The 26,947-nt window shown below is 45.6% G+C and overlaps 1 protein-coding gene across 9 annotated transcripts in view; it reads right to left on the bottom strand.

Moving 5' to 3' along the window:
- HELZ (helicase with zinc finger) overlaps window positions 1-26,947 on the bottom strand; it is a 2,743,493-nt gene that overhangs the window by 2,286,844 nt on the left and 429,702 nt on the right. For all 9 annotated transcript variants that reach the window (XM_069655034.1, XM_069655036.1, XM_069655035.1 and 6 more), the window contains exon 6: window positions 11,508-11,559. In XM_069655034.1, coding sequence (XP_069511135.1) covers window positions 11,508-11,559 — 52 coding nt within the window. The remainder of the gene's footprint in view (window positions 1-11,507; window positions 11,560-26,947) is intronic.

Here is a 26,947-nt window from a genome sequence, read left to right as displayed (position 1 = left end):
TATAGAATAATCATACTATTTATAATACTAGTGGTAGTAATACATCTACTTGTAGTAGTAATGTTACCACTCAGAAGCCCCGCTACTGATGGCGGTAGTAGTAGCACTGAAGCTTCTAAAATGCCTTTACCAGTTCTGCCACTGCTGCTAATGGTAGGACTAATACCAGTAGTTGCAAAAATATTACTGCTCGAGGTAGGAATGCTACTACTACTCGTGGTAGTGGTATGGTTGGTGAAAGTAGTAGTAGTAGTGGTGATGCTATTACAACTAATATTAGCACTAATACTTCTGGTGGTACTACTATTGGTGTGGCAGAATGTGTAGGCAATTAAACATGTCTGTGTAAAATAAAGTGTTTGATGGTACAGTGCATTTATAGACTGCATGTCCTCTCCTTTGATCTGTGATGCTACTTCCTCTCCAAAGGCTTTATAATGTTAAAAGAAAAGGTTGGAAATCGGGATATATGGAAGGTATTTTCAATGGAAAATAGGCAGGCAATAAACCATTTTGAGGAAACTCATTTTATTGTTTTCCAAATGAAGTCTGTCATTATTCTGGTTTTGAGGATGTGGTTGAACATCAGAGGGGACGATACTAGGTGACTGCTGAGGGTTCCAGTGTGTATGTGTGCGTGCCTGTATGTGAGTGCATATGCGCATGGCCAGGACACGAGGAATGAGAGTGCACGCATGTGTGTATGTATAGGAAGCGAGGAATACGAGTGCGCGCATGTGTGTATGGTTGGGACGCGAGGTGTGTATGGTTGGGACGCGAGGCGTGTATGTGTATGCGCGCATCTGTTTATGGTTGGGACGTGAGGTATGCGCTTGCGTGTATGGTTGGGACATGAGGTGTGCATGTGTGTATGGTTCGGACGCGAGGTGTACATGTGTGTATGGTTGGGACGCGAGGTGTGCTTGTGTATGGTTGGGACGCGAGGTGTGCTTGTGTATGGTTGGGACGCGAGGTGTGCTTGTGTGTGTATGGTTGGGACGCGAGGTGTGCGTATGGGTGCATGTGCGCGTGAGGCCTGGCGGTTGAAGTCCGGGAAGGTGAAAGCGGAGGCCTGAGAGGGCTGCATGGCTTGAGCATCTTTGCCTGTATTAATAAAAGTAAAGCTTTAAACATGGTTGGTGTCTGTGGATCCTTCATGTGTGCTCGCAGAACCCCTAATGCTGCAATCCGATGCGACTGGAGAAAGAATCATTACAAAATGTATTATCCGGCATGATGGCCAACATTCCTAGCCCCTCCCTGTTCCTTTGCTCACCTGACAGTCCCACCATTACATGGAATGATTGCAAAGCTGACCAATGTTTTGCCTATTGATGTTATGAATTTCACCAATGACATGAAACATGCCTTATTATTGTCACAAAGGCGAGACCGAAAGTGCTGAAAAGGCTCCCTGAATTACCCGACAGTGATGCACAAAGCACTGTACCCTCATTCAGAAGGAGGTCGATTAAACAGAAGTCGCATTACATTGTCAAGGAGAATAACTATTGCCAATATATCATTTTGCCACCGGGGAGAAAGAGAATCCACTGAAGATTTTATAACAGCTCTAAGGAGTTTGCCAATCAGTGTGAATGTGGTCATTGTTATGATGAACATATTAGAAATAAACACGTAAGATGTGAAAATCATAAGGTCCCAGAAGAACTTTGGAAGGAAAAAGATCCCACTATGGACAGAGCAACAAATTGCGAAAACTGTGGAAAACACAGTCATGCCTGAAAGACTGGAACGCAGAATCAAAATTCTCAAGTGAAGTCTCTAAACCAGCCAAAGTAGAGGGGTGAGATTAACACAGCTGGAAGCAAGACAACATGCGGTCAAGTGGGGCAAAGGAGACAGCTTGGCCTCCAGATGTGAGGTGTTGCTTCCATTGCCGAAGTGGTTTGCATTTAGCCAGTGACAATGAGTGTTTTGATTGCAAAATAATTTGAAGAGATTGTGGAAGGAAGAACCACTTGGCCCGATGCTGTAGAATAAAAGTGGGCAGGACAGTTCCGGAAATTTAGAACCTGTATGTCCACCATGGTCAGGCCAGAGAAAAGTATGAGGAAATTGTACGTAGGCAGCCAAAGAGGACGAATCCCTACTCAAATATCAGATTAAATTGAGTGGATTGCAATCAGCTTGGACACAACTGTTCAAACGCTGTACACTTGGGAGTCCAAGGTTGAAGCACATGCATATGGAAAGGTCAATGCCCACATACTAAGAGGGTAATCCCAAGCAGAACTTTAATCCAGATGTCGCGGAACCATAGCAACTGTTTTCAGGACAGAGAAGGGAGAAACTTGATGTCATGGGATGACTGCGGAGCTGAAGATAATACTGGAGACCGTTGATGGGTCTACACACATTCTCTCAGTGGAAGCCTTGAAGTCAACAAGAGCAGGGAAGGTGGCTGGGTGGTTCCAGAAAGAGTTCAGAAATCAAAATGGCTGTCTAAAAGTAGCTATGCCTCTGGTGTCCAAAATGAGAGTACCCACTGGCCCAAAGGATCAAAACAAAAGGAGACTTGCAAAGACTTGACTGAGAAGGCAGTGAGTACCAATGCCTCCGAGTGGGCAGTCCAGTAATGGTGGTGAGAAAAAAGAAATAACATTAATTTGTGTATTTATTTGAGCGGCCTCAACAGGAATGTGATTTCAGAAAGATATCTGTAGCTGAAAATCTCAGAACAGATATGGTTTTCACTTATTGACCTCAGAGAGGCTTCTCAACAAGTGTGCTATTACCCAGACTCTGTGGACCCAACGGCTCATTACACTGATAGGTCTGTTCAGGTAAAAGGGTTCCAATGGGCTTGATGATGCCTACAGCTAGCGTGTTCCACAAAACCATGCATAAACATTTGTGGAATCTGCAAGGAATCAACGAGTAGCAGGATGGCATACTAAACTGGGGGTGTGACAAGCCGAAGCATGAGCAGTGATTAATGGCTGTACTTAATATACCTGGAGATGCAAGATTGTCCGTTAGGTTGGACAAATTAAAGCATCAAAAGGAAGGTGACTTATTTAGGTCAGGTGTAGTCAGAGGAGGGCATGCTTCCGAAAACAATTGCTAGACAGGCCATCTCCAAAATGTCTGCGCCAAGCAACAAGAAGGAGCAGTAATCCTTTGTTTGTTAAATGGAACTCAATTCCAAATATATAAAGAACATGGCTAATAAAATACAATAAATGAGGAAGCTTACTAGGAAAAGGTTTCAATGAGTGTGGCCTCTGTGGTGAGAGCTGGAGTTTGTCAGCATCAAGCGGGAGATTGCTAATGCCCCAGTGCTTGAAACATTTCATTAGGTGCAGAGGACAATAAAATATATAGACAATTGAAACCAGTTGGGAGCAGTTTTAACCCAGTCCGATTGGGCAAAAGATAGATAGCACAGTGGCATTTGACTCAAAAACACTGAAGGGACTTCAGGAGCGCTATTCAGATATTGAGCGAGACACAGTGGCCTGCTTTTGGGCAATCAGGTTTGAGACATACTTGTGGAGGAGAAAAACATAGTTCGATCAGACCACAAGCCAGTAGTTGCTACCTTCAAATGGAAGTGGACAGATGGAGGTTCAAGAAGAGTTGCCAGATGGATTATAGCTCCATCAAGGATTCCATGAAGTTTGGATGCAGGAGAAGAAAATGAATCCAAATATATGGATGATATTTACAAACTAAAGAGCTGCTCTTGGCGGATGGCTATGTTAAAGACTAAAGTTGTATGCAAAGTTGTGAGGAAGATAACACGTCTCACCCTGGTGTAGGCTCTATGTTTCACAGTTCGCAGGTAGTAGAGTTGAGAGCGGAACTTAAGTTTATCCCTAACTCTATTGATCAGCCTAAGTGTTTGAGGATACATTTTACAGGGATTCACTGTATAATTTTCCCAGCGGAAATGGGAAAAGATGCAAATGAGCCAGGGAATGAAGAATATCTGTATGTACCCAAAACCAAGGTGAAAACCAGAGGATAATTTGGGTGGCCTGGACTGGATTAGGACATTGAGAATGCTGCGCAATGGTGCGTTTGAGTTGTTCAACAGTGACAGTACTGGTCATACGCATGTGACCAATGAAGATTTCACTATTCCCTTTGACGCCATGGGAGGAGCTTGCCGTAGACCTTTCAGGACCTTTAAGTCTTTAAGGAGGTGTTAGAGGTGTACTTATTTGTGTGGATTGACAATTTCCAAATGGCCTGAGGTGGGACTGTTGAAGGTCGTATAGTGTAGGGAGATCACAGTTTTTGGAATCATTGTTTTGCAGGGAAGGTGCGCCTAAAGGTCAAACGATTCACAACTGTATGTCCAGGAAGAAGGCAGCGTTCTTGTCTAAGCTGGGAACTCGGCATGCTGAAACCTCTTTCCCATAGGGAAATCGATGTGTTCAATTATTTAAAAGGATGTTAGTGGATGTGGTTGGCATAGAAGCCCACTTTGGAGTGGATTGGTTATGTCTAGAGTCAATCATTACAGGTTGGCGCTGTAATCTGTCACCAGTAGGTCTCCTTTTGAAAAGATAAGGTTGCAAACCCAATATCAAGTTATATCCTCCTTGGATGGTTAAAGCTTAATAGGAGCAAAGCTGAAGGAGGAATCTCAATGAGGAGCAGGGCAACCAAAGTGAAAGCCAAACAACGTTTTGACAAGCTAAACAGGAAAGGTTTTTAGCCCTTGTGAATGAGACAAAAGTTCACCTGACTTTAGTAGTGTGAAAGGTGACTACATTTTTGGGGAGGATGGTGATTCAGGAGGAGCAGGATCTGGGTTGTGCTGTGGGAACCGGAAGTGGGCAGGTGTGGAAAAAAGCAAGACGAGCGTTGGTGTTTGGAGAGAAGAACAAGTTACTTATCAACGGTAACGTTCTTTCGACTGGATGTTCCTCCCACGTATTCCTCATCTTGTGATAATTCGTTATCTACAGCTTTGCTGCTTTGGAAAAAAAATGTGCTTGTGGTCGTGGCATCGATTGTCCCTCAACGGACTCCGTACTCTGTCGACGTCACCAATGGTATAAATAGCTCGAGCCGCGCCCGTTGCTTCAGTTCTGCTTTTTCGATGAAACATAGGAGGAACACCCAGGCATGCCCCATGACCGATACATTCTTCGTGAGAGGAAAGTGTAAGAAAACGTAAACTGTACTGTGGGGTAGGATGGGAGGGTCGATGAGGAATACGTGTGAGGAACATCCAGTCGAAAGAACGTTACAGTTGGTAAGTAACTTGTTCTTCGAATGGATTGTGTCCTCCCACGTATTCCTCATCTTGTGATAGGCTCCCATAGCAGTAGCAATTTTGGAGGATGGAGTGCTAATTTCAGTTTTCGTGGACAGAATGCACAACTGCCTTGGCAAATAAACCCTCATTAGAGGAGGTTGTATCCAAACAATGTTTAACAAAAGTATGTATAGTTTTCCAGGTTGCAGCTGCACAAATATCTGCTGCCGGGACTCCCCGCCCCCTCTTTAGAGCCGCAGAAGTAGCAATTCCCCTTGTAGAATGGGCACAAAGCCCATCTGGTGGTTCTTTTCCCGCTAATCTGTAGCATTCAACTATGGGCAATACAATCCAGCGGGAAATGGTCTGTTTTGTTACAGATAATCCTAATTTAAAACCAGTATAACCCACGAATAGTTGGTCATCTTGTCTCAGTTTAGCCATCCTTGAGATGTAAAAACTAAGAGCCCTCTTGGGATCTAGTCTATGTAATCTCTCCTCTTCCTTGCCCAGATAAAGTTGGTAGTACTATTTTTTTGTGACAAATGGAAGTCCGAGACTACTTTTGGTAAGAACGAAGGTTTAACACCTTATCCTTATAAAAAATAGTATATGGTGGTTTGCATGAGAGAGCCTGAAGTTCACTAACCCTGCGGGCTGATGATAGGGCCACAAGAAGGACAGTTTTTAGATTTAAAAGCCTCAATGGACATGAATGCAGAGGCTCAAAAGGTATGCAAGTCAAGAATTTTAGTACTAAATTTAAATCCCAAGTTGGTACATGAAAAGGTACTGGAGGGTATACATTAGTAAGCCCTTTTAAGAATTGAATGATTAACGGTATTTTGAAATATGAAACCTCTTCCGAGGAGCGCTTGAATATGGACAGCGCAGCAAGGTATCCTTTGTTTGTTCCTATCTGGAGCCCCAGATTAGCTAGATGTAATAGAAAAGAAAGCACCATTGGGGTGCCACACTGAAAAGGGTCCACATCCTTGTCTTTGCACCAGTTACTAAACCTGTTCCAGCAACATCGGTACAAAGATTTTGTTGATGGTCTTCTGGCCAAAAGCAAGATTTCCATTACGTCATCCGGAAGATCCCAATCCTTGCATCTCAACCTCTCAGAAACCATGCGTGAAGGTTGAGTGTCTTGACCTCTGGATGGAGAACTCGACCTTACCCTTGCGAGAGAAGATCCTCTCTTTGCGGAAGACGTATTGGAGGGCAGATGGACATGTCCAGAAGGTCTGGGTACCATATCCTCCTGGCCCAATCTGGGGCAATTAGGATCATGGTTTTCCTGAACTTTCTCAACCTCCTGATTACTTGAGGAATCACGGGGACTGGGGGAAACGCGTACAGCAGTGGAAACTTCCACTCCACTACGAATGCATCTCCTGAGCTCCTCTTTGAGGAAATTCCCTTGAGCAGTACTGATCGCACTTCTGGTTGATCGCGGTGGTGAACAGATCCACTTGAGGGGTTCCCCAAAAGGCGAAGATCTCCAGAAGGACTTCCTGAGCCATCTGCCACTCGTGAGAGACCGTGCTCTGCCTGCTCAGAGCATCTGCCGCTGTGTTCTTCTCTCCGGCTAGGTGAATTGCCGATAGAGAGATTCCTTCTCGTATTGCTCAGAACCATAGCTGCATTGCCTCTCTGCACAGTGGTAGTGACCCTACTCCTCTTTGGTTGAGGTAGTACATGGCCCCCGTGTTGTCTGTCATTATCAGGACATTCTTTCCCTGTACAGAGGGCAGAAAGGCCTTCAGAGCTAGTCTGATTGCCCTCAGCTCCAAAAGGTTGATGTGTAGTTTGGACTCTGATGGAGACCAACGACCGCTGATTGTCAGATCGTTGGTATGTGCTCCACACCCCGTGAGTGAGGCGTCCGTCACTACTGTCATCTCCGGCCATGGTTGCCAAAAAGACTCTCCCTTGAGAATGTTGTCGTTGCAAGCCCACCATAGAAGATCCTGAGCAACTGCGCTCGGGACTTGCAGAAGATCCGACATATTCCCTGAGAACTGGGACCACTGAGTTCTGAGTGCCCATTGAAGGGATCTCATTCTCAACCTGGCCTCTTGTACTAGGAAAAAGCAGGATGCCATGAGGCCGAGCAACCTGAGAAAATCGAAGACCGGTAGACGTTGGGCATTCTGGAATTTTGTTACCATCTGCTGGATGTGGAGAGCTCTTACCTCGGGAGGCGAGGCTTTTCCCGAGGAAGTGTCCAAGACTGCTCCGATAAACTGGAGCTTCTGGGATGGTATCATGTGGGACTTCTTGAAATTCAGGGAGAAGCCCAATTTGTGGAGGAAATGGCAGGTGATCGAAGGATGTTCCTGACCTTGTTCTGGAGAACTTGCTCTGATTAACCAATCGTCTAGGTACCGGTAGATGTGAATGCCCCCTCTCCTGAGACTTGCTGCCACAACCGCCAACAGTTTGGTGAAAACCCTCGGGGCGGAGGTCAACCCGAATGGCAGAACTCGAAATTGATAATGAGAATTGCCAATCGCGAACCTCACGTACTTTCTGTGCTTTGGATGAATTGGCACATGAAAGTAAGCATCATGAAGGTCCAATGATACCAACCAATCTTGGAGTTGGAGAGCCTGAAGGATCTGAGAAAGAGTCACCATCTTGAACTTGTCCTTCCTGAGGAACTTGTTCAAGTTTCTCAAGTCCAAGATGGGTCTCAGTCTTCCGTCCCAACCCCTGTTCCTCTCCGCTACAGGTACCAGTTCTATGGCACCTTTCTTTAGCAGGGTTAAAATTTCCTGCAACAGGAGCGGATCTGGAATTTTGGCAGAGTTGGCTCTCGTGGATGATTCTGAGGCCTTTTTTGGAAGGGGAGGCAGTAACCTTGGGCTACTGTTTCCAGTGCCCAAGCATCTGAGGTAATGCCCCGCCATTCCTACTGATGCTGAGAGATCCTGCCTCCCACTGGTGTTTTGTGCAACAAGGTCTCAGAGGGATTTGGAGGCGGCTGCAGGAGTGGCTGAGGGTACAGATGCCGCTCCGGAGGCTGATTTTGCACCTCTTCCTCGTGCTCCACGAGGGAAGTTTCTTTTGCCCCCTTGAGAAGCCGGTCCTCTTCCTCTACCAAAAGAGGAGTAGTATCGAAAAGAACGACCCCTCCAGGAAGATGAGCCGGAATAGGCTTTTAGAGGCTGGCGCAAAGAGGCGCGAACTGATTTAGTTGCCGCTTACGAGGTCTGAAGTTTTTCTATGCTTTCATCAGCCTTTCTGCCAAAGAGCCTCGAGCCATCAAAGGGCATGTTGAGGAGTCTAGCTTGTACGTCTGGTGTAAACCCCGACTTCCTCAACCACGCAAATCTGCGTAGCACAACGGTTGCAGCCATGGATCTGCTGATACTATCAGCAGTATCCAGTCCAGACTGGAGACATTCCCCCATTGCCTCCTTCCCGTCTTTAACTATATTCAGGAAGCCTTCCCTTTCCTCGCCTTCCGGAATATGATCAGCCGCCGCCGAAATACAGCCCCACAGGGTATGGGTAAACCTGGCTAGGGTACAGGTGACATTTGCCAACGTAAGTGCCATACTGCATGTGAAAACTTTACGTGCCCAGGCATCAACTTTATCCTCTCTATCTGGAGGGATAGTTGGATAAGCAGTTTGTTTTGAAGTGGATGCTGCCTGAATGACTAAACTCTCTGGAGTCGGATGTTTATTCAAGTATTCAGGATCCGTTCCAGCTGGTCTATATTTTTTTGGAAAAGTGGTATCTGCAGCAGCAATAGTCTCTGGTTTCTCCAAGGTTTTCTCCACAGTCTTTTGAAGGGCCTTGTGGAAAGGGAGAACAGGATCTTTCTGAGGTCCCTTGATGATTATATCCGACATGTCATCTTGTTCAAAAATGGGTGAAGTATTACCCCAACCCATATACTCAATTACCCTGGTCATAAGACCCCTGTACCCAGCATCTACATGCTCTGCAGGATCAGGTCTGGCGAACTCTAATTCTGTGTATGTGTCAATTCCACTGTCAGAATGTATAGTATCACTCAGGTCTCTCATTCTAGATTCCTGATCAATAAGTTGCTCAGGAACTTGTCTTGTACCATAAGAAACTCCAAAAGGAGTAACTTCGTCCTCTTCTGAAGCAGATTCTTCATAAATTGCTGACATAGACTTGAAAAAGTGATCTGGGCAATGGAGTGAATCTCCTTTCTTCCTCTATCTGCGTCGAAGGAATTGATAAATCCTTCGAAATTGTCGAAGGGATCTTCGAAGACTTCAAAGACTTCGAAGAGGACTTCGATACTGGCGTTGAGGATGTTTTTGGTTTTGGAGTCGAAATTATTGACGAAGTCTTTGACGACTTGTGTTTTTTGCATGGCACTGGAGAAGTGCCCGACTCTCGAAGAGTCTTCGACAGATTTACGTCGACTCAAGTTCTTTTAGACTCCTCAACGCTACCGGTCTTTGTCATGGTAGTCTTGGACTTCCCTTTGTCGTCCAATGGAGCGACTTTAGGGGTATGGCTTTTTCGAGGGTCTTTCAAGGTGGGCGGGCCGCGTTCTCAAAAACCTCCATCATCTTTTTGCGGAAATCTTCCCACTTACTGGGAGAATCCGATTTAGTCGGACATCGGATTTCTTCGGTCGACTCTGAAGAAGAAGATGATGATGGAGATCTATGGCTCCTCTTCATTTTTTTAGAATATAACGAAGAGTGTCTCGATCTACTCCTAGATCGAAATCTCCGAGTGCCTATGGCGATCCGATTCCTTCGAATCAGTCGCTTTCTTATGTCTTTTTGAGATAGCCTTCTTAGAGGCTTCCTTCCCCACCGACAGTTTACCTCTCCTCTCACGAAGAGCTTTCTCAGTCATGGATTGACAGGACCCGCAGTCGTCGGTTCGGGGACTGGAACCGAGACACCAGAGACAAATCCGGTGGGGATCGGTGATCGACATTTTAGATCCACAATCTACACACTTCTTGAACCCTGTCTTGGGTGTCGAAGGAGTTGAAGATGACGACATTTTCTTCACAGAAAACAGAAGCGACCCGTTCTTGTTAGCGAAGCAATCGGAAAAACGGAACTGAAGCAACGGACGCGGCTCGAGCTATTTATACCATTGGTGACGTCGACAGAGTACGGAGTCCGTCGAGGGACAATCGATGCCACGGCCTCGAGCACAGCGCCCTCTGCCGAGAATTTTTTTTTTCCCGAAGTAGTGAAGCTGGAGATAATGAATTATCACAAGATGAAGAATACGTGGGAGGACACAATCCATTCGAAGAGGGTTAATAAGCAGTGAGGAAGTTCAGAATGGATTATGGGAGGTGGTGGGAGAGAGGGAGAGAAGGAAAGGAAGCATGTTGTGGGTTTCAGCACAAGTGTGTGTTTGTGCGAAGTGAAAGGAAGGTGGTGTGTTCTGTGCCTCAGTGCGAGTGTGCGGGTGTGCCTGGTTGGGGGCATGAGCGGTTGAGGTGAGTAGTGTGGTTCACCAGGTCAATGCCTTGGGTCATCCCGTGTGAAACAGGCTGTGGTTAGACGAAGACATGCAAAGGTGCATGGCGGTTTAAATTAGTTAAGAGTCCTCAATGAACTGCTTGGCTTTGGCTTCTTTCCATGTACCAATACAAATAAATATTCAGACCTGCTCGGTGTATGTGGCTTCTTCACGTGAGCTCGCAGCACTCCTGCACCAGTACCTATAAGGACCATCCTTGCTACATCTGTGCCTTAGAATCCTAAATCGGCTTCTAGCATATGAATGGATTCAATATTTAACTTCATCAAGAAATTAGAAGATATTTGTACCTCACAGGCATATATTTCTGTTGAAATGTAGATCTGTTAACAACCAAAGTAAATTTGAAGAAGAATGTATTTAATCATACTAATCTGGACCAAGAGGTATTTGATTAGGGCAATAAGGAAAGTATGCTGAAAGTATCCATATTTTAATGTGAAGGCAAGTTAGTTTTACAGTGTTGATGCATTGTTTTCATATACAAAAGACAGCTTCATAAAATAATTACCAGTGATTTAAAAAAAAAAAAAAGTAATCCATTGCAATTATGGATTGATAGTCAAGGGCAAAAGTAAGGATAGGAAGGATAGCGCAGGGGCAATGCGTCTGGAAGCAAGACAATGCATGTTCGAATCCCAAACTCGCGCTTCAAAACCACAACGCTGGGAACAAACGTGTTATAAATGAACAATAAAATAATTAAAAATAAGTTGGTTACAAAACCGAATTATGAATAAATATTTCTGATAGTACTTACCATCTTCCAAATCTTCTGCATGGTACCGCGATGGTACTTTACTAGTTGATGTCTGTAATTTTAAAGCACATGCCCAAATTAGCAAACACTATGAACAATACCCAGCTAATACATTTTAATTTAGTATCCTATATATGTTAATTATTCAGGATAAGAAATCTGTTAATTTCTACTATTTTTACATTACATAAAACATGGTTAGTAAAATGTTAAAACATTTGCTGTAGAGACTACACAAAAAGGAAAGCAAATGTATTAATTTAAGGCAACAGTGCATGCTGGAACAGCACAACAATATCAGGCACAATATATTTACACACACTGCTAGTCTGACTTTGGGTTTTAGGTTACATATGAACTTGGACATCATGATACATAAATCATAGCTATGACCTACAGAAAACCAAGGACAAAAAATAGGTGTATAGAAGTCAGACAACATGAATCAGGATTCTAATCTAAAGCATAGGTACAAGATCTGTTTTACAAAAGGAGGCCCGCATATATGTTTCAATTTCAGTGTTTCAACAGGGATACAAGACATCACATTAGTTTGCACTACCATTTTCCCCACATATAAAGTAATTGGAGATAACATGTTCAAAGTTACCCTCTGATAGGATTTTTTCCATGTTTCTTACTTTCTTCTACTGCATCTATATTTGTCCTTGATTGACCCCACAGCATGGTTCATTACATTTTAGCAATTTGGTCAAGCAAGTCAAACAACACTATTACACTTCTTGAATTAAGTTGATATTTGTTCAAATGTAACCAATATATTGTATGTTTTAATATCACAATTCTAGTTTGTGTGTATACCGATTTCCCATATTGCAAGCCAGAGAATAACTGGGTTAAATCTAACACCGGAATACATTATCATCAGCGAGGAGGACCTTAACTGATATTGCATGCAGGATACCCAACAACTGCTGCAGAAGAGTTTTTTACCATCTAAATCGGGGCTGTTCAGTGCTTCAGGAATATGGGTAACAGAGCATCCAGACTTAATTTTGACTAGCACGGTTGTCCAACTCCAGGCCTCGACGGCCGGAAACATGTTGGAGTGCCTCATTAATATTCATGAGATAAGTTTGCTCACAATGAGTCCGAATGTATACCCATTTTATTCTCAAGACTATTAATGAGGTACATCCTGAAAATCTGCCAAGATTCCGGCCCTCGAGGCCTGGAGTTGGCCAACCCTGCTAGTCAAAATTAAGTCTGGGTGCTCTGTAACCCATATTCCTGAAGAGCCCCACTGCCAAAGACTATGCCTAACGTATCCTAAACATTAAATCAATGATGTTGCTACAGTATGGGTAGGCAAACCAAAATTGCCCTTTAAGCATAAAAAGAAGCTTATTTTCTTACATGGACCAACCAGATGAGATATTTAGTGAATACCAGTGTAATAACTGATTGGATTGGTTACATTTTCATTACCCAATGGGGACCAATTATGTTAGTTTGGATCGTTTTGGTGGGAAAACTGAAAAAAAGCGATGCAAGTAACTCCCGATGTGAATTTAACATTCAAAAGCACTGCAATCAGAATCCCATGCACCCTAAATTAATGTGCATACTGCCTAAGGTGAAAAGGGAGCATGTGCTTGTGAGAGATAAACCCGCAATGCAATGATTAATTTGTCAGCAGACTGCGCAACTTCAGTTGGTAGGTTGGGAGAGGTGGGGTAGGTCAGATGATTAAGGGGGAACTCTCAGGCAGGCACAGGAGCATCAGAAAGCAATGACAAAATGGAGGAGGGGTTGGCAAGAGCAATGGCAAGGGAGGCAGAGGATAGTGATAGCAAACTTAACTACACAGGGACAATATTGCTAAGTGGCTAGGCTTCTGGAGTACAGTAATTGTTCTACTCCCCACCGTGGCCCCTCCTAACTTACTAGTAGCTGCTGGTTGCCAGCTAGCCACTAGCTTTCCCTGCAGGCACGATATGGAGCCGCCTCCTGCAAGAGTCGCCCTTTTGCTTGGGGTCCTGAGCAGCACAGGCTGCCCTTTGAAGGTTCCTTAAGAGCGCCAATCAGGGGAGGAGGGCGGGCTTGGTCGGCGGGAGGAAAGGGACCAGGAACGCGAATGCACGAGGAGGGTCGGGCGGGGAGAGGTCGCACAATGGGCTGAAATACAGTTGGCAAATGCTAAAACAAAAGGCCCAGGAGTGTCCTCAAATGCACAGACTCACATGCTTTGCAAAAGGAAAATGTTGAAAACTGCCCAATACCAATCCCAGATGTGTATGCAACATAAAATCTGCTACTGCAAAAAGAAAAGGACCAGAACACAAGTCTGCTCTGCCTATGCCCCAAGACTATGGAACCTCCTCCGCGTCAGCATCACACTCATCCCCGCAATTCAGAAAATAACTCAATACACACCACTTCAAGGAGTCTCTCCTCAATACCAAAGCCATCACATTGCCCCTCGCACCACCTAGCTCACTAGATGCTGCCTACCCCTCTCCTCCGCGCCAACTCGTTCAAATGTACCCCTCCTCTGTATCCTACCCCCCACTGTATATTTGTTCTGTTACCACTGAAAAGCACTCTTATGCATCTGTAATGTTGTACACCTTGGTAAAACGCTCAGTTATGCATCTGTATTGGTGTATACCTCTAAAACAAAATCATTCACAATTCTGATGTGGATTGGCAAGCCAGTGGGCAGGTGAAGCTATACAGATCAACAACTAGACGACTCATTAGGTGGAAAGGGTTACTGTCAAAAAGACCATGGCTTCTATGGGTAGTTAACTAAGAACAACCGAAAAGCAATCTAGAGCCATGGATCAAAAAGATTCCAGGTTAAACATTTTAAATCCAACTGCAAATAATTCCCTTCCCCTGTGCTTTGATGGTGTCCCTTTTAACTGGCCATAGAAGTAGGTGTGGTAACACGTTCTATGTCGAAGCTGTGCCACTCGTACCACGCTAAACTAGGTTTTTCATTGGCACAAGGAAAGATGAAAGGCTAACAAAACTACATCATGTTGTCCCTTAATGGTATGACCATGGAAATGAATATGTCGAAACAATTGCTTATTTCAGATGCAAGAATATTCAAATAGTCAAAGAATTTTGAAAAATGTACAAAGCGCCATGTTTACTCTCACGGTGAAGGCATCTGAAAGCAGTTTGCTTACAAGGCAGTCCAGCTTTGTAAAATGGAATGATTACTTCAATAAAAATTTGTGAAAATAGGCAAAGCCACTTTTAGGCACAAAGACTAGAATTACAGTCTTGTCCTATTCATGAAATGTTCTTGTACTCAGGCAGATCAAGATCTTGTGGGTAAGCAGTGTCCGCTAAGCACTGCTCCTTTGTGGTTCAGCATTTTCTGTGAAATCTCAGGAACACCTGCATGCTGATAAAACCGCTTCTTTTTAAAGGCTTACTTTCCCTTTTAGCTAATCACATTCTAACAGACAATTATGCAATTCATGCAATCATTACGAACAGCGTTTTGTATCTGAAATTAAGGCATACTTGCCATTATCTGTGGCTTACATATGGATATGCGCTTTTTAGCAAGATGGGCTTTTGCCGAATGATCAAAAGACGTCCATGATTTATTCAAAACATGTTCTACTGTTCACGTGTCCTAATTAAGCATTCAACCGTGGTCAGTTTTATCAATGTTGGCCTGGGCTTGCTTATATAAATACAAAGAACACAGCTGTGCTTTCAGTGTGCAATTCATCATTTCCAAATAATCTTGTTTGTTAATTCTTGTGCTCTTTGCTGCTCATGTTTTACAAATGGTGCTACTTGCAATAAAATAAAAATATGGATAAGATGACGACACGCTCTTTAAAGCACATCAATGAAATGGCTTTGAAAACCAATGCAAAAACCTGGACAATGCTAGTGGATACAGGTGTTGCTTAGGCTCTCTCTTATCTGCCACATAGAAGGAAAGTAATGTATTTTATAAATGCATCAAGCATTTTGGTTTCCAGTGACCCCATAATCAATTCTCAGAAGTTTCATTAATGTTCTGTATATTTACAAGGGTGCTTGAGAAGAGAATGCTGACAAAGTCAATAGATGGAATGCACATTTCATAAAAGAATCTCTCAAAGCTAATAGGATATTTTTTTCTGACAATAGGCTGATGTGGCCTGGCTTGGAGTTTAAAACTGTCCATTTTGTAGGGATATAATGCAATTTGCGTCAATTTGAATCTGATAAATGTGGGGAGGGAATGTCATTCCACAGCGAGGGCCAACCCTTTCTATTCACTGGCCCACTGCACACGCTTTCGAGCTCTGCTTAGGATGCACTGTTTGGTACAGATATCTATCAGATCATGATTTCTGATCACAGAGAAATATTGCTGAGGCTTAAATCCTGAGGATCAAGGTTGGCGGAAGGGAATTGGAAACTAAAAGCATCCCTGTTGAAAGATGATATTTTTGTGAGAAGACTTAGGGAAGAGATAGTTTTTGCTGAAATTAAAAAGTACAGTAGTGGCCCCTTTGTGGTCTGGGATGTGATTAAGGCGATCCTAATGGGAAATGTTCATGGTTATGCCTCGCATAAAAAGCAGAAACAGGAGGGTGAGCATGAAATTGGTGGGTATGCTCAAAGTAGCTGAAACCAGTTTGCAAGTTCTCAATTGGACCCAGGAATTTGTACTATACAAAGGGTAAGATCTGTCATAGGAACTCGATAGGCAGGTATCGAAAGAAACCACTATAAAAGGGACATTTTTTGGGTGGGTAGATTAATTCCAGCTCCTTAAACCTATTGGTCCGGCAGACAGGACAATTCCATCTATTAGATCCAGCACAAGAAAAGTGAAGCATTAACAGAATATTTAAAAAGTATTATGAGGATCTTTATATGACTAATCCAGACACCTTCCCAACAAATATTCACTTTTTTTCTTTGAATGATGCTTTGCTGCGATTTAGTGAAAATGTTCATGTTTGCTTGGATTTGGAAATGTATGCAAACAGAGGAGGCAACTAATAAAAAGAAAACCCGGTAGTACACCAAGGATGGACGGAATTCAAGCTACATTTAATAGGTGTTTTGTGAAGAGCGGGTGCTAAAGTGCAGTTCGGCAGTGGGAGCTTGTTCCTGTGACGACATTCTCTGCAACACGTCTGCAAATGAGAAGCTACATAATCTGCTGGATAGCACAGGAGCACTGAAGAGTGGGCGTTGAAGTGCAGTTCAGCGCGCAGCACACTGAGCAGCAAAAATAACTGTGGCTAGAGGGTATGTTACGCTGTAAGAGTCCCTCTAACATCGTAGTTAAACTGTACTATGTACATGCCACGCTCTGCCTCTCCATGCTACAATCTGTATAGTGGCCCCTCAAAACCACTTTCAGACTTTAATGACGAGTCATTACCTATGCAATCAAAGTTGGTGGACAAAAGTTCTCCTAGTAAAGCCATGCCCCTAATGTCCAATGAATTTACAAGTTACACGTATTACGTTTTGTTATTGTCTCAGGGATTTGTGGCTTTGTGTATACATCATTATGAGTAACACACATAGCAAAGTGGGAAAGGAATTTAATACCGATACTCCACCATGACAGATTCAGGCCAAGTATGGTCATGATGCTAGTAGGTAAGTTTCAGAATGGCACACCGATACACAAGGGACCACACCCAAGGCGATCAAGGCTTTCCAGCAGAAGGCACTTTCAGCAAACCTTGTATTGATGTGTTACACCATTTGCTTTCGACTGAACCTACAAAGCATCAATTGAGTGGAGAGCATTCCTGTATGGGCCAAAAAGTGCGCACAATGAAAGACATCGGCAATGAGGGAACAGCGGACACAGTTCGAGAAGAAATTCCGTTAAAAAAAGCACCGTGATAAAAAAATTAGACTGTGCCCTATCACCAGCACTCCATCTGTTAGGTTGATTTGTACCGCGCACCGTTACCACCGAGGAACTGGCTTCCAAGTGTTATTTTGCATGTGTTCGTTTGGTGAGAGGCCTCTTGCATTGTAACCGTATGGGTAAGATTTGGTGCCTTAGGTGTGTGGTTGTGTTGTGTGTGTGTGTTATGATGGGTTGGTCGTGTGCACTGGTTAGAAAGTAGTCATAAGGGATTCAGAGTTACAGGTGGTCCCGTAGCAGTAAGATAATCCGGCTTCTTGGTGTGTAGTTGCACTGTTGATGGTTTTATGGACTATGTGGGATGTTCACTGTAGGTGTGGACATAGCAATGGTTCTCAGTTTGTTTATGTGGAGTGTGGCTAGTCCAGGTCTTGTGTAGTGGTGTCAGTTATGTAGGAGGAGCAGGAAGGGAAAGTGGGTTAGTAAAGTTGTCCGTTTGTTGGAACCTGAAGTGCGGCCCTTTGGATACTGCTTTACGGTATCTATCCAGGTTCTTGTTTTTGGTTCTTTTGGCCCAAATAGCTCCTCTCTAGGTCTTAGTCTGGTGTTGCTGTTGCAGGTGTCCCTTTGCGGTTGCCATGGTCTGCTGAATAGCCAGGTTTTTAGCAGTTTACTGAAGGTGATGTGGTCTTCTGTGGTTCTAATTTCTTTGGGCATGTTGTTCCAGATCTTAGTAATTAGATGCGAGAATGCTGGTCTGCTGAATTTGCTTTTTTCGTAGTGCTTTGCCTCCATTTGTAGGTCATTGCTGGATCTTAGTTCCCTTCCTGGCCGATACCGGCTGATTTGTCTTGGAGGAATTCTGCTCTTTGTCTGTGCAAGGCTTTGTGGGCAATGTAGAGTGCTTTGAATTTGATGCACTTTTTTTAATGGTAACCAGTGTAGGTTTTTCAGTGCTGGAGTGATGTGGTCTCTTCTGTTTAGTCTTAATAGGATCCAGTCTGCTGTATTTTGCACACTTTGGAGTTTCTTGTTAAGTCTTTCCGGCATTCCTAGGTAGAGGCTGTTTGCGTAGTCAATTCTTATGAGTATCAGGGATATGATTGCAAGTGTTCTGTGGGGGAAGGAGAGGTACGGAAGTAATTCTCTGAGCAGTCGTAGAGGAAAGAAGCATTTTATGGCAATTGCTTTGATTTACGGTTGCATTGATAGTTTGTTGTCCATGAGTATTCCTAGGTTATTTACTAGATACGTAATCTCTAGTTCGTTCCCATGCCGATCAGGCATTCCAGTTGTGGAATCCTGCAGCTGAGAGAATTATTTCTGTTTTTGCCAGGTTCAGTTTGAGGTTGTTCATGGTCATCCAGTTGTAGATGTCTGTGAGGCAGTTGTTAAGTTTTATTTTGTTCCAGAGTTCTGTTTGTTTTCACAATCAGTTGTGTGTTGTCTGTGTAGTTCTAGGCAGTAAGTCTGTGGGTTCGAATGATTTCCATCAGTGGGCACAAGTAGATGTTGAAAAGTAGAGGTGAGAGGCTGAATCTTTGTGGTACTCAGCAGGATACATTTTTGATGTTTGAGGTGAACGCTGGTAGGTAGGTTCTTTGGGTTCAGTTTTGTTAGGAATGAGGAAAGTCACTCTCATGCAGATTCCTGTATGCTACATTCCATCGTCAATTTTTTTTCTAACCAACTTTATTTTTTCAAACACCATCATTTTCAAATACTGTGTCGACCAAAGATTTGGATAATTTAACACATAGCGTTTGCTAAGGCCACATCTTAACCATTGGTGTTACAGTTTTTAGGTGTAGATTTGAGCATTAGCTTAACTACAATCGTTCAACAACCTTTCCACTCTCCCCCTCCCGGTTCCCCGATGGCACGGATCGGTCCATCTGTTTTCCGCTCTTAACAGGTTTGGCCTAAAAAACCTCTGACATACTCGAAGAAGGGGTCCCAGATTGCCCGGAATTTGAGGTACTTGCGGTCTTTCAGGGCCCCTACCTTTTCCATGGCTAATACATTCCATGTTTTCACCCACCAGCATGCTGTTATTGGGCCGTCTGGGGTTGAACATGCTTGCGTTAGGGTCATCTTAGCTGCCATTTTATGTGCGGTCTCTCTAATGGCTGTGCATCTGGAGGATTTCTGTGCTGTTTTCAAATTTGGGTCCACTCCTCCTCGGTGATGGGATCGCCTATGTCTTTTGCCCAGTTGTCCATGTATGGGAAGGAGTCACTCTTGTGCACTGTCCAACACCTTATATATTTCGGAGACAGCTCCTGTCTCGTCCCCTTCGTGTAGTGTTAGTTCCAGGCCCACCGGTACTCTAGTAGCCGCTTTCTTGATTTTCTTATGTGGTATCCAGTGCCGGATCTGAATGTAGGTATATCTGTCTGTTTCCCTAACCCCAAATTTCTGTTTGCACTCTTCGAACTGTAATGGGTTTCCCTCCTGAAAGAAGTCCTTCAAGTATAGCGTTTGTTCCTGTCCCCAGCTCTTCCAGAAACTGGGCCATTTGCCCGTTGAGAAGTTTTGGTTATGTGCCATTGGGGTGAAGGGACCCAACCCCAGGGTGATGTTCCGTTTTCTCAGTGCTCAATCCCAACCTTTCAGTGAGTTGGTTGCTTCAAGCAGCCGACCCTCTGCTTCCCTATCGCTCACCCGCAACCCATGTAGAGTTCCCAGTGGGATTGTGGTTAACCCCTGTTCGATTCCCACCCATCCTTTTGACTTGTCCATTCCCTTCCAGGCTAGCATTGGTACTATTTGTGCAGCAAGGACATCTCTCCACGTCTGGGAACCCCAGACCTCCCAAGCACGGCGGCCTAGTCAGAATTCTTCATTGTATTCTAGCTTTCCCTTTGTGCCATATGAAAGTAGCCAGGTCACCATGTAGTGCTTTGCTCATTTTTGGGGGGACCTCTATTGGGAGTGAGCTTACGGTATATAGAAGGCGTGGTAACAAGGTAATTTTGCGTGCCACAATGCGTGAGAACCAGGATAGTTCCTGGGTGTCCCACCTATGTAGGTCTTCCCTCAGTTGTTTCAGCAACGGGTTTATGTTTGCTCCGTAGAGGTTTTTGTGACTCTGTTAGTTGGATCCCCAGGTATTCTATATATTCCCTTTCCCATGTTAGCGGATATCTTAACCCCAGGGCTTCAGCCACCTCTTCCCTCTCTGATGTTCAGGGCCTTAGATTTAGCGAAGGTTATGGTGAATCCTGATATCTGCACAAATTCTCGTAGGGTATCGAATGCTCTTGGTAGTGTGTTCTTAGGGACCTCAAGGAACAGCATTATGTCATCTGCGTATAGTGCTATTTTATGTATAGTCCCATCGCATTTAACCCCTTGTATGGCGGGATCTTGCCGAACCATTTCCGCTATGGGCTCCATTGCCATGGCAAATATTAGGGGCTAGAGTGGGCATCCCTGTCGTGTATTCCGATTTTTGACGTGGGGTTCCCCTTAACCATAAATGTCGTGCTTGGGAGGCGGAAGTTTGCTAGAACCATTCTGCCAAAATTGGGGTCGCATCCGAATTTCTGCAGCACCAGTTCCAGATACTTCCAGTCCAGGCTGTCAAATGCTCTCCTGGCATCTAGGGCAGCTATGGAGAACCTTTGTCCTGCTTCCCAAATCTAATATATTCACTGCCCGTCTAATATTGTCTTGGGTATGTCTCCCTTTTATGAACCCAGCTTGGTCGGAGTGGATTATTTTGGGCAGGACCTCAGCGAGTCTAGTTGCGAGGGCCTTGGCATAGAGCTTGGCGTCAGTATTGAGTAGGGAGATCAGCCGCTGATCTCCCTGCTGGTGCAGTCCGTGGGATCTTTACCTGGTTTGAGGATTAGGATAGCGGTGGAGTCTCCCATGTCGGGTGTGACTGAGCTGCTGTCTCTTATATGATTAAAAAATGTTGTTAAAGGGTTTAGCAGTTGGTTGCGGAATGTTTTGTAATATCCGCACCCGAGGCCGTCCGGGCCTGGGGCTTTATTGGGGGGCATTGCTGTTATGGCATCACTAATTTCTTGTGCCGATATGGGGGCTTCCAGGGCTTCGTCATCTTCCTTTGTAATCTGGGGAAAGGAGATCCTCAAGAGATACTCTCTCTGTGTTTGGTGATTTAAGTGTTCGCTTTCTAACAGTCCCTGGTGGAATCTTCCCATTATCTCGAGTTTCCCTTTCTCCGTTGCGCATAGCCCCCCTTTTTCGTCTTTTAATTGGACTATGTAATCACGGGATTTTTGTTTGCGGAGTTTGGCCGCTAGGCACCTGTTTGCTTTACTACCCTAGGTGTAGTATGACTGTTTGGTGTTAATCAGTGCTTGTGCTGTGCGTTCTGCCACGTGTGCTTCTAACTGGGCTCTTGCTCTCCGGACCACTCAGTGTTTTTTGGGATTGCCTAACTTTGTGTTTAGTTTCTGCTTCATTTAGTGCTGCTCCAGCTTCTTTTTAATGAGTCCTCTTTCCCTCATGTACGCTGTCGTTTGTGAGATAAGTTCACCCCAAATCACTGCATTCCCGGCATCCCAAATTATCCCCCAGTTTGTCTCCCCATTATCGTTTTCTTGAAAGTAGTTCTGAATCGACTCCTATATGTTCGCTCTGAGGGCCAAGTCCTTCAGGATCATCTCGTCAACTCTACAGGGTCTGTGGTTTTTGTAGATGGTTCGGGCCATTTCCATTTGAACCAGTACTGGGGCGTGGGCCGACACATATTGGACATCTATTTCAACTTTGCTAATACACGGGATCAGGGCCGATGAGACCAGCACCATGCCGATTCTGGAGTACCCCTTATGGACCGCAGAGTAGTGGGTGAATTCTCTCCGTTGACGTGAAAGAACCTCCATGTCTATCACCCCAAGGTCTCTAAAAGAGTTTGCCTAACGCCTGCCTGTTTCTTGCATCTGCCGCCGTAGGTGGGAGTGTTTTGTCCAATGCAGGGTCCATGACAGTTAAAGTCGGCCCCGATTATTATCTGACCTTCACACCAGCCCCCAGAGTTTTTAGTATATCCCTCAAAAAGAAGCCCTGTCTCTCATTCGGGGCATATATTGCAATTAGTGTGTATAGTTGTTCCTGTATCATCCCCTTTAGTATTAACTACCTCCCTTCCGGGTCCCTGTATATTGCCCGCTTTTTAAATATCAGATTGGCTCCGATCAGTATGGCTACTCCTTTGGTCTTTCTCCCACCTGAAGCCAAGTATTGTCGGGGGAACGCTCCATGTTTCAGTCTTCCTTCGTCCTCAGGGAGGTGTGTTTCTTGTAAAAAGGCGATTGAGGTCTGCAAGTCTATGAGTCTCATCAGGATGGAGCAGCGTTTGACTGGCGAGTTTAGGCCTTGTACATTAAGCAAAACCAAGTTCAGATCAGCCATTTAGTTTGTGTTCGTGTTCCTTTGTCTTCCTTTATGCTTCCTTCGGTCGTTTCATCCTTCCTTTCTTTCTTGCCTTTACTGATCCGTGCCATCCCCCCAACTTGCTGAACTTTATGATTCTCCACCCCCCCCCCCCGGCCCGTTGATGGTGACCGGTTGTGAGTTTCTTGTTGCCTGGAGGATTTCTTTCTTCAGCGTGTAGGAGGTCATCGCCAACAGGACGTCCCTTGGTCTGGCTCCCGGCTCTTTTCTTGGGGGGCCAACTCTGTCTAGGAGTATGTCTTCTGGTTGGGCGCCTGGTAGGAGGCTGCTGAAGCATGTTTGCATGGTCTCTTTTAGGTCTCTGTCGCCCATTGTCTCAGCTAAGCCCTTAACTCTTATGTTGGATCTTCAGGATCTGTTTTCCAGATCCTCTGTCTGGAGGTCCAAATTGTCCAAAAGTTCATCGCTCTGGCAATCTGTTCCAGTAATGCGCTAGACTGTTTTGAATCATCGGTGATTTCTGAGAGCCCTGCTTCCGCTGTGTCTACCTAGAGAAACACATCCGAAACCAGTAGGGACAGCCTTCGTGCTGGGGAAGCAGGAGGACTATAGGAATTTAGTTGTGGGCCTCCTGATCAGGCCCTTCACCACCCAACGAGAACTCGCATAAGGGCGCATGGAAAGAGGGCCTGGCCCACAGCAAGGGATTCACCCAGCAAACGTTCCAGCACCGTGTACCACTGACAAAACTGGGGTGGTGTGAGCCCAAAAGGTGCAGCATAACCATAGTGGTGTGTTCAAGGGGGGCCTACTCAAGAATCAGACAGTCAAGCCCTCCAAGAGGTGCCATAAACCCGGCGCCCACCCGGGAGTACCCAACAAGAAACTGAACACACTGGCCCCACCGGATCGGGGAACCCACCACACAGTGCTCCCACAACGCCTGGACCAATGTAATCAAGTCGGCAGAACCACAAACTCGTTAGAGGCTGCAAGGCCAAACCCCCCCCCCCCATTTGGGCCAGATACAGATGCCAAGAACCAAGTCCAAAGACGCCCCGTATGAAGCCCAAAACACACAGTTGGAACACTGTTGGAGGCGGTACCGGACAAAGGAACTGCAGGGCCACACAACAGAAGAGCGCGACACCCAGCATTCTGAGGAAGCATCCACGAAGATGGTACTGAATAAGGAGGATATCAAAGAATGTCTTCATGGAATGGAGAACCGGATGATGGAGTCCCTCCAAGACCAACTAGGGAAAATAAGGGAGGAACTTTGCTCCTCCATTTGGCTCCTGCGTGCCTACTGTTGCTGCTGACCTATTTGGGCTTCTGTGCCCCCGGGATTGCTCTTTGCGTTTGGTGCCTGGAGACCGCCGGGCATTGTGGGTTACCGGCTGGTATGTGGAGTAGCTTTTTGTAGGTTGTGTAGTATGGGCTTGGGGGCTCAGTTTAGTGTTCCCCGCTGGAGCGTGTTCCTTGGGGGCCGGTAGCTACAGCCTGTTCCCTCTCCCCACACCATGGGGAGAGCTGGGGGCCCTCCGCAGCCGCTCACCTCTCGGCTGTTTCAGGGTCCCACTCTTACGCACTCCTTCCTGGGCTGCTAGGTCCTGAGGCTGGCAATCATGCCTCACCGGCATGCCTATAACTAGTGTCTTCACTATACATTCCCAGGCACAGAGTGTCTGTGGGGGCTCAATTTCGATCTCCAGCTCGCAGCAGACCAGTACTGCCAACCCCCTGGGGCCCTCGAGCTGCGGCTAGTGGGCGCACTTCTGATCCGGGCACCCTCTGCTCCTGCCTGGACGTCCGTGTTTTCTGCCTATGGATTTCTTCTGACAATTCGCTTGGCTGTGGAGGGCTCAAACCGCCGAGATTTCCTCCTGGTTCAGCTGGGGATAGCTCTCTCCCTGGTCCCCGCCTTCGTCGTGTTATGGTCTCTGACGCTGCACTCCGCTCCTTGGTATCAGGGCCACCGTAGGGTGCAGGCGGACGTGGCCGTTCTGTCCGCCCGGGGGAGCGACGCCAGGTCATCCCCACTGTCCAATTGATTCGGGGACAGGCTCCCCGAAACTTGCAGGGGTGGGCGGGTGTCCTGTCTCTCCTCCGGGGCCCCCCTGTGAGCCCCGAGCTGGTCACCTCACTCTCGTCCACCAGGGCCGGGGCCAGGGCTCCACCGCGTCTTCTTTTACGGGGCTCGTCGCTGCCTTCCCCTTGTCCGATTAGCGTCAGGATTGCAGATAACGTGGCTTTTCAGTCCGCGCGGATTTGCTGGCTGGGGGGGATTGCTTTCCGCCGTTTGGGACTGCTTCTGTGACCGTTCGTTTTTCCCGCTCGGACGGAGCTCGGAGGAACGAGACTATCCTAGTCCGTGGCCATCTTGGAATGACCCAATATTTTTATTATTGTTGCATTGCTGATTGCATCAAAGGCTGCGGATATATCTAATAGTATGAGGGCCGATTGGGCATCACCGCCTGCGTTTATTTTCAGGTCGTCCCATATCGATAGAATTGCAGATTCTGTTCCCGTCATTGGTCTGAAGCCAACTTGAGACCGGTCGAATTTCCATTTATTTTGATGTGTTTTAGATTATTTTTTTTCATTTTATTTGTATAGCGCCCCAAGCCCTGAGGCATTGGGGCGTATTTCATACATATACAGAAGGATAATGTACACATGGTTCCCTGGGATGTTTGCTGGGTAGGGCAGGTTGGATATCGGTCTGTAGTAGCTTGGGTCTTCTGCATGGATTCCTTTTTTATCAGCAGTTTAATGTAAGTTGATTTGAAGGATGGTACTATTCCTCTTTTGAGCGATAGATTCATTAGGTTCCGGAAGTGTGTTGCTGGGGTTCTAAGGTTGAGGATACCTTTGAAGATTTCCGGGGTAGAAGGATCCCTTGGGGCTCCTGCAAGGTTGGTGTCTTTGATCAGTGTGGCAAAGGTTTTGTCTGTGATTGGTTCTAGGCAGGTGAGTTTTGCTATAATCTGTTACGCCCAGTGTCTGTGGTCCGGCAGTCATCGTTGTATTTGTCTGTGCTAGGTCAATGCTCTCCTGGATTGGGTCTATTTTTGATCTTAGGTGGTTGGTGATGTCACAAAGTACGTGCGTCGGGTGATGGAATTCTTGCAGGTAGAAGGTCTTACTGATCTCTGAGGATTTTGAAGAGTTCTTTCTATGGATTGTTTGCCAATTCTATTCTTGTATAGTTTGGGTTGTGTTTGGTATTTTATTTGTCTCGTCGGGTGTATTGTCCTATCCATTTGTTTCCATTTTGCGGTTGTTTTTTCTTTAGTTCTTTCAGTTATTCTGTCAACAATTTTGCTGCCAGTTTTTTGGGCATTGGTAATCCAATTGGAGTGTTTCTATGCTCGTTTCAGTGGTTTCTCTTTTGTGTGGGACGGTTGAGTCTAGGTGGTTTGTTAGGGCCTCTAGGTCCAGGTTCTTTCGGTTTCTTTTCTTTTTGGTATGGAGTATTTCCCTCCAGGCCGGTAGACAGGTTTGGGATGTGATGTGGAATGGAATTAAGAAGTGGTCGCTCCATACCATTGGTATAGGATGTGCATAGTCCGTCCCTGCAGAGAATTGCATCCAGGGTGTGTCTGGCATCATCCGTGGATCCATTTACTATCTGCTACAACAGCACCCCAGTCAAAGGACCTTCTTGGCATTTGTCACCAACCATATGCTTCCCCTACCAATCCTGCAGCAGATCAGGATCAGACCACTTACTAGACCAAGGTTAAAACTCAACCCATGCCACTCCTGTCCCCATTACTCCAAGTCTGCCACCTTTGTCTTTACTGCTGGAGTCACACCCATGGGTGTCTCCTCCCTTTCCTCCGGATTGTCTCCAGAGTTAGGCTCTGGGTTTAGAAGCATATAGGCCCTCCAACTAGGGTCCTTCAGTGCATACAAAGCCTTTTGAGTTCACCCCTTGGAATCCGTGAAAGGCGGCTTGGGCCCGAAGCAAGGTTATGTTACTATGGGATAGCGAACTAAGATCTCCAGTCAGTAATCAGATTTGCAGAGGAGACATAGGCCCTCATTCCGAGTTTGGCGGTAACCATGGAGCCGTTAGCTCCATGGTTGCCTCCCAACTCGTCCCAAATCCGGCCTGGTGAATGGAGTAATTACAGGTCCATTCCAAGTTTGGAGGGACCGGTAATTCCCCATTCACCAGGGCCCTTCCCCATTCCCATTTTTGCCCCCAAAGGGCTCAATGGGAATGGGGAAGGAG

Source organism: Ambystoma mexicanum, chromosome 3q (genome assembly GCF_040938575.1).
Source record: "Ambystoma mexicanum isolate Mex_15411 chromosome 3q, UKY_AmexF1_1, whole genome shotgun sequence".
Classification (NCBI taxonomy): Eukaryota; Metazoa; Chordata; class Amphibia; order Caudata; family Ambystomatidae; genus Ambystoma; species Ambystoma mexicanum.
This window is presented reverse-complemented; position numbering and strand designations above follow the sequence as displayed.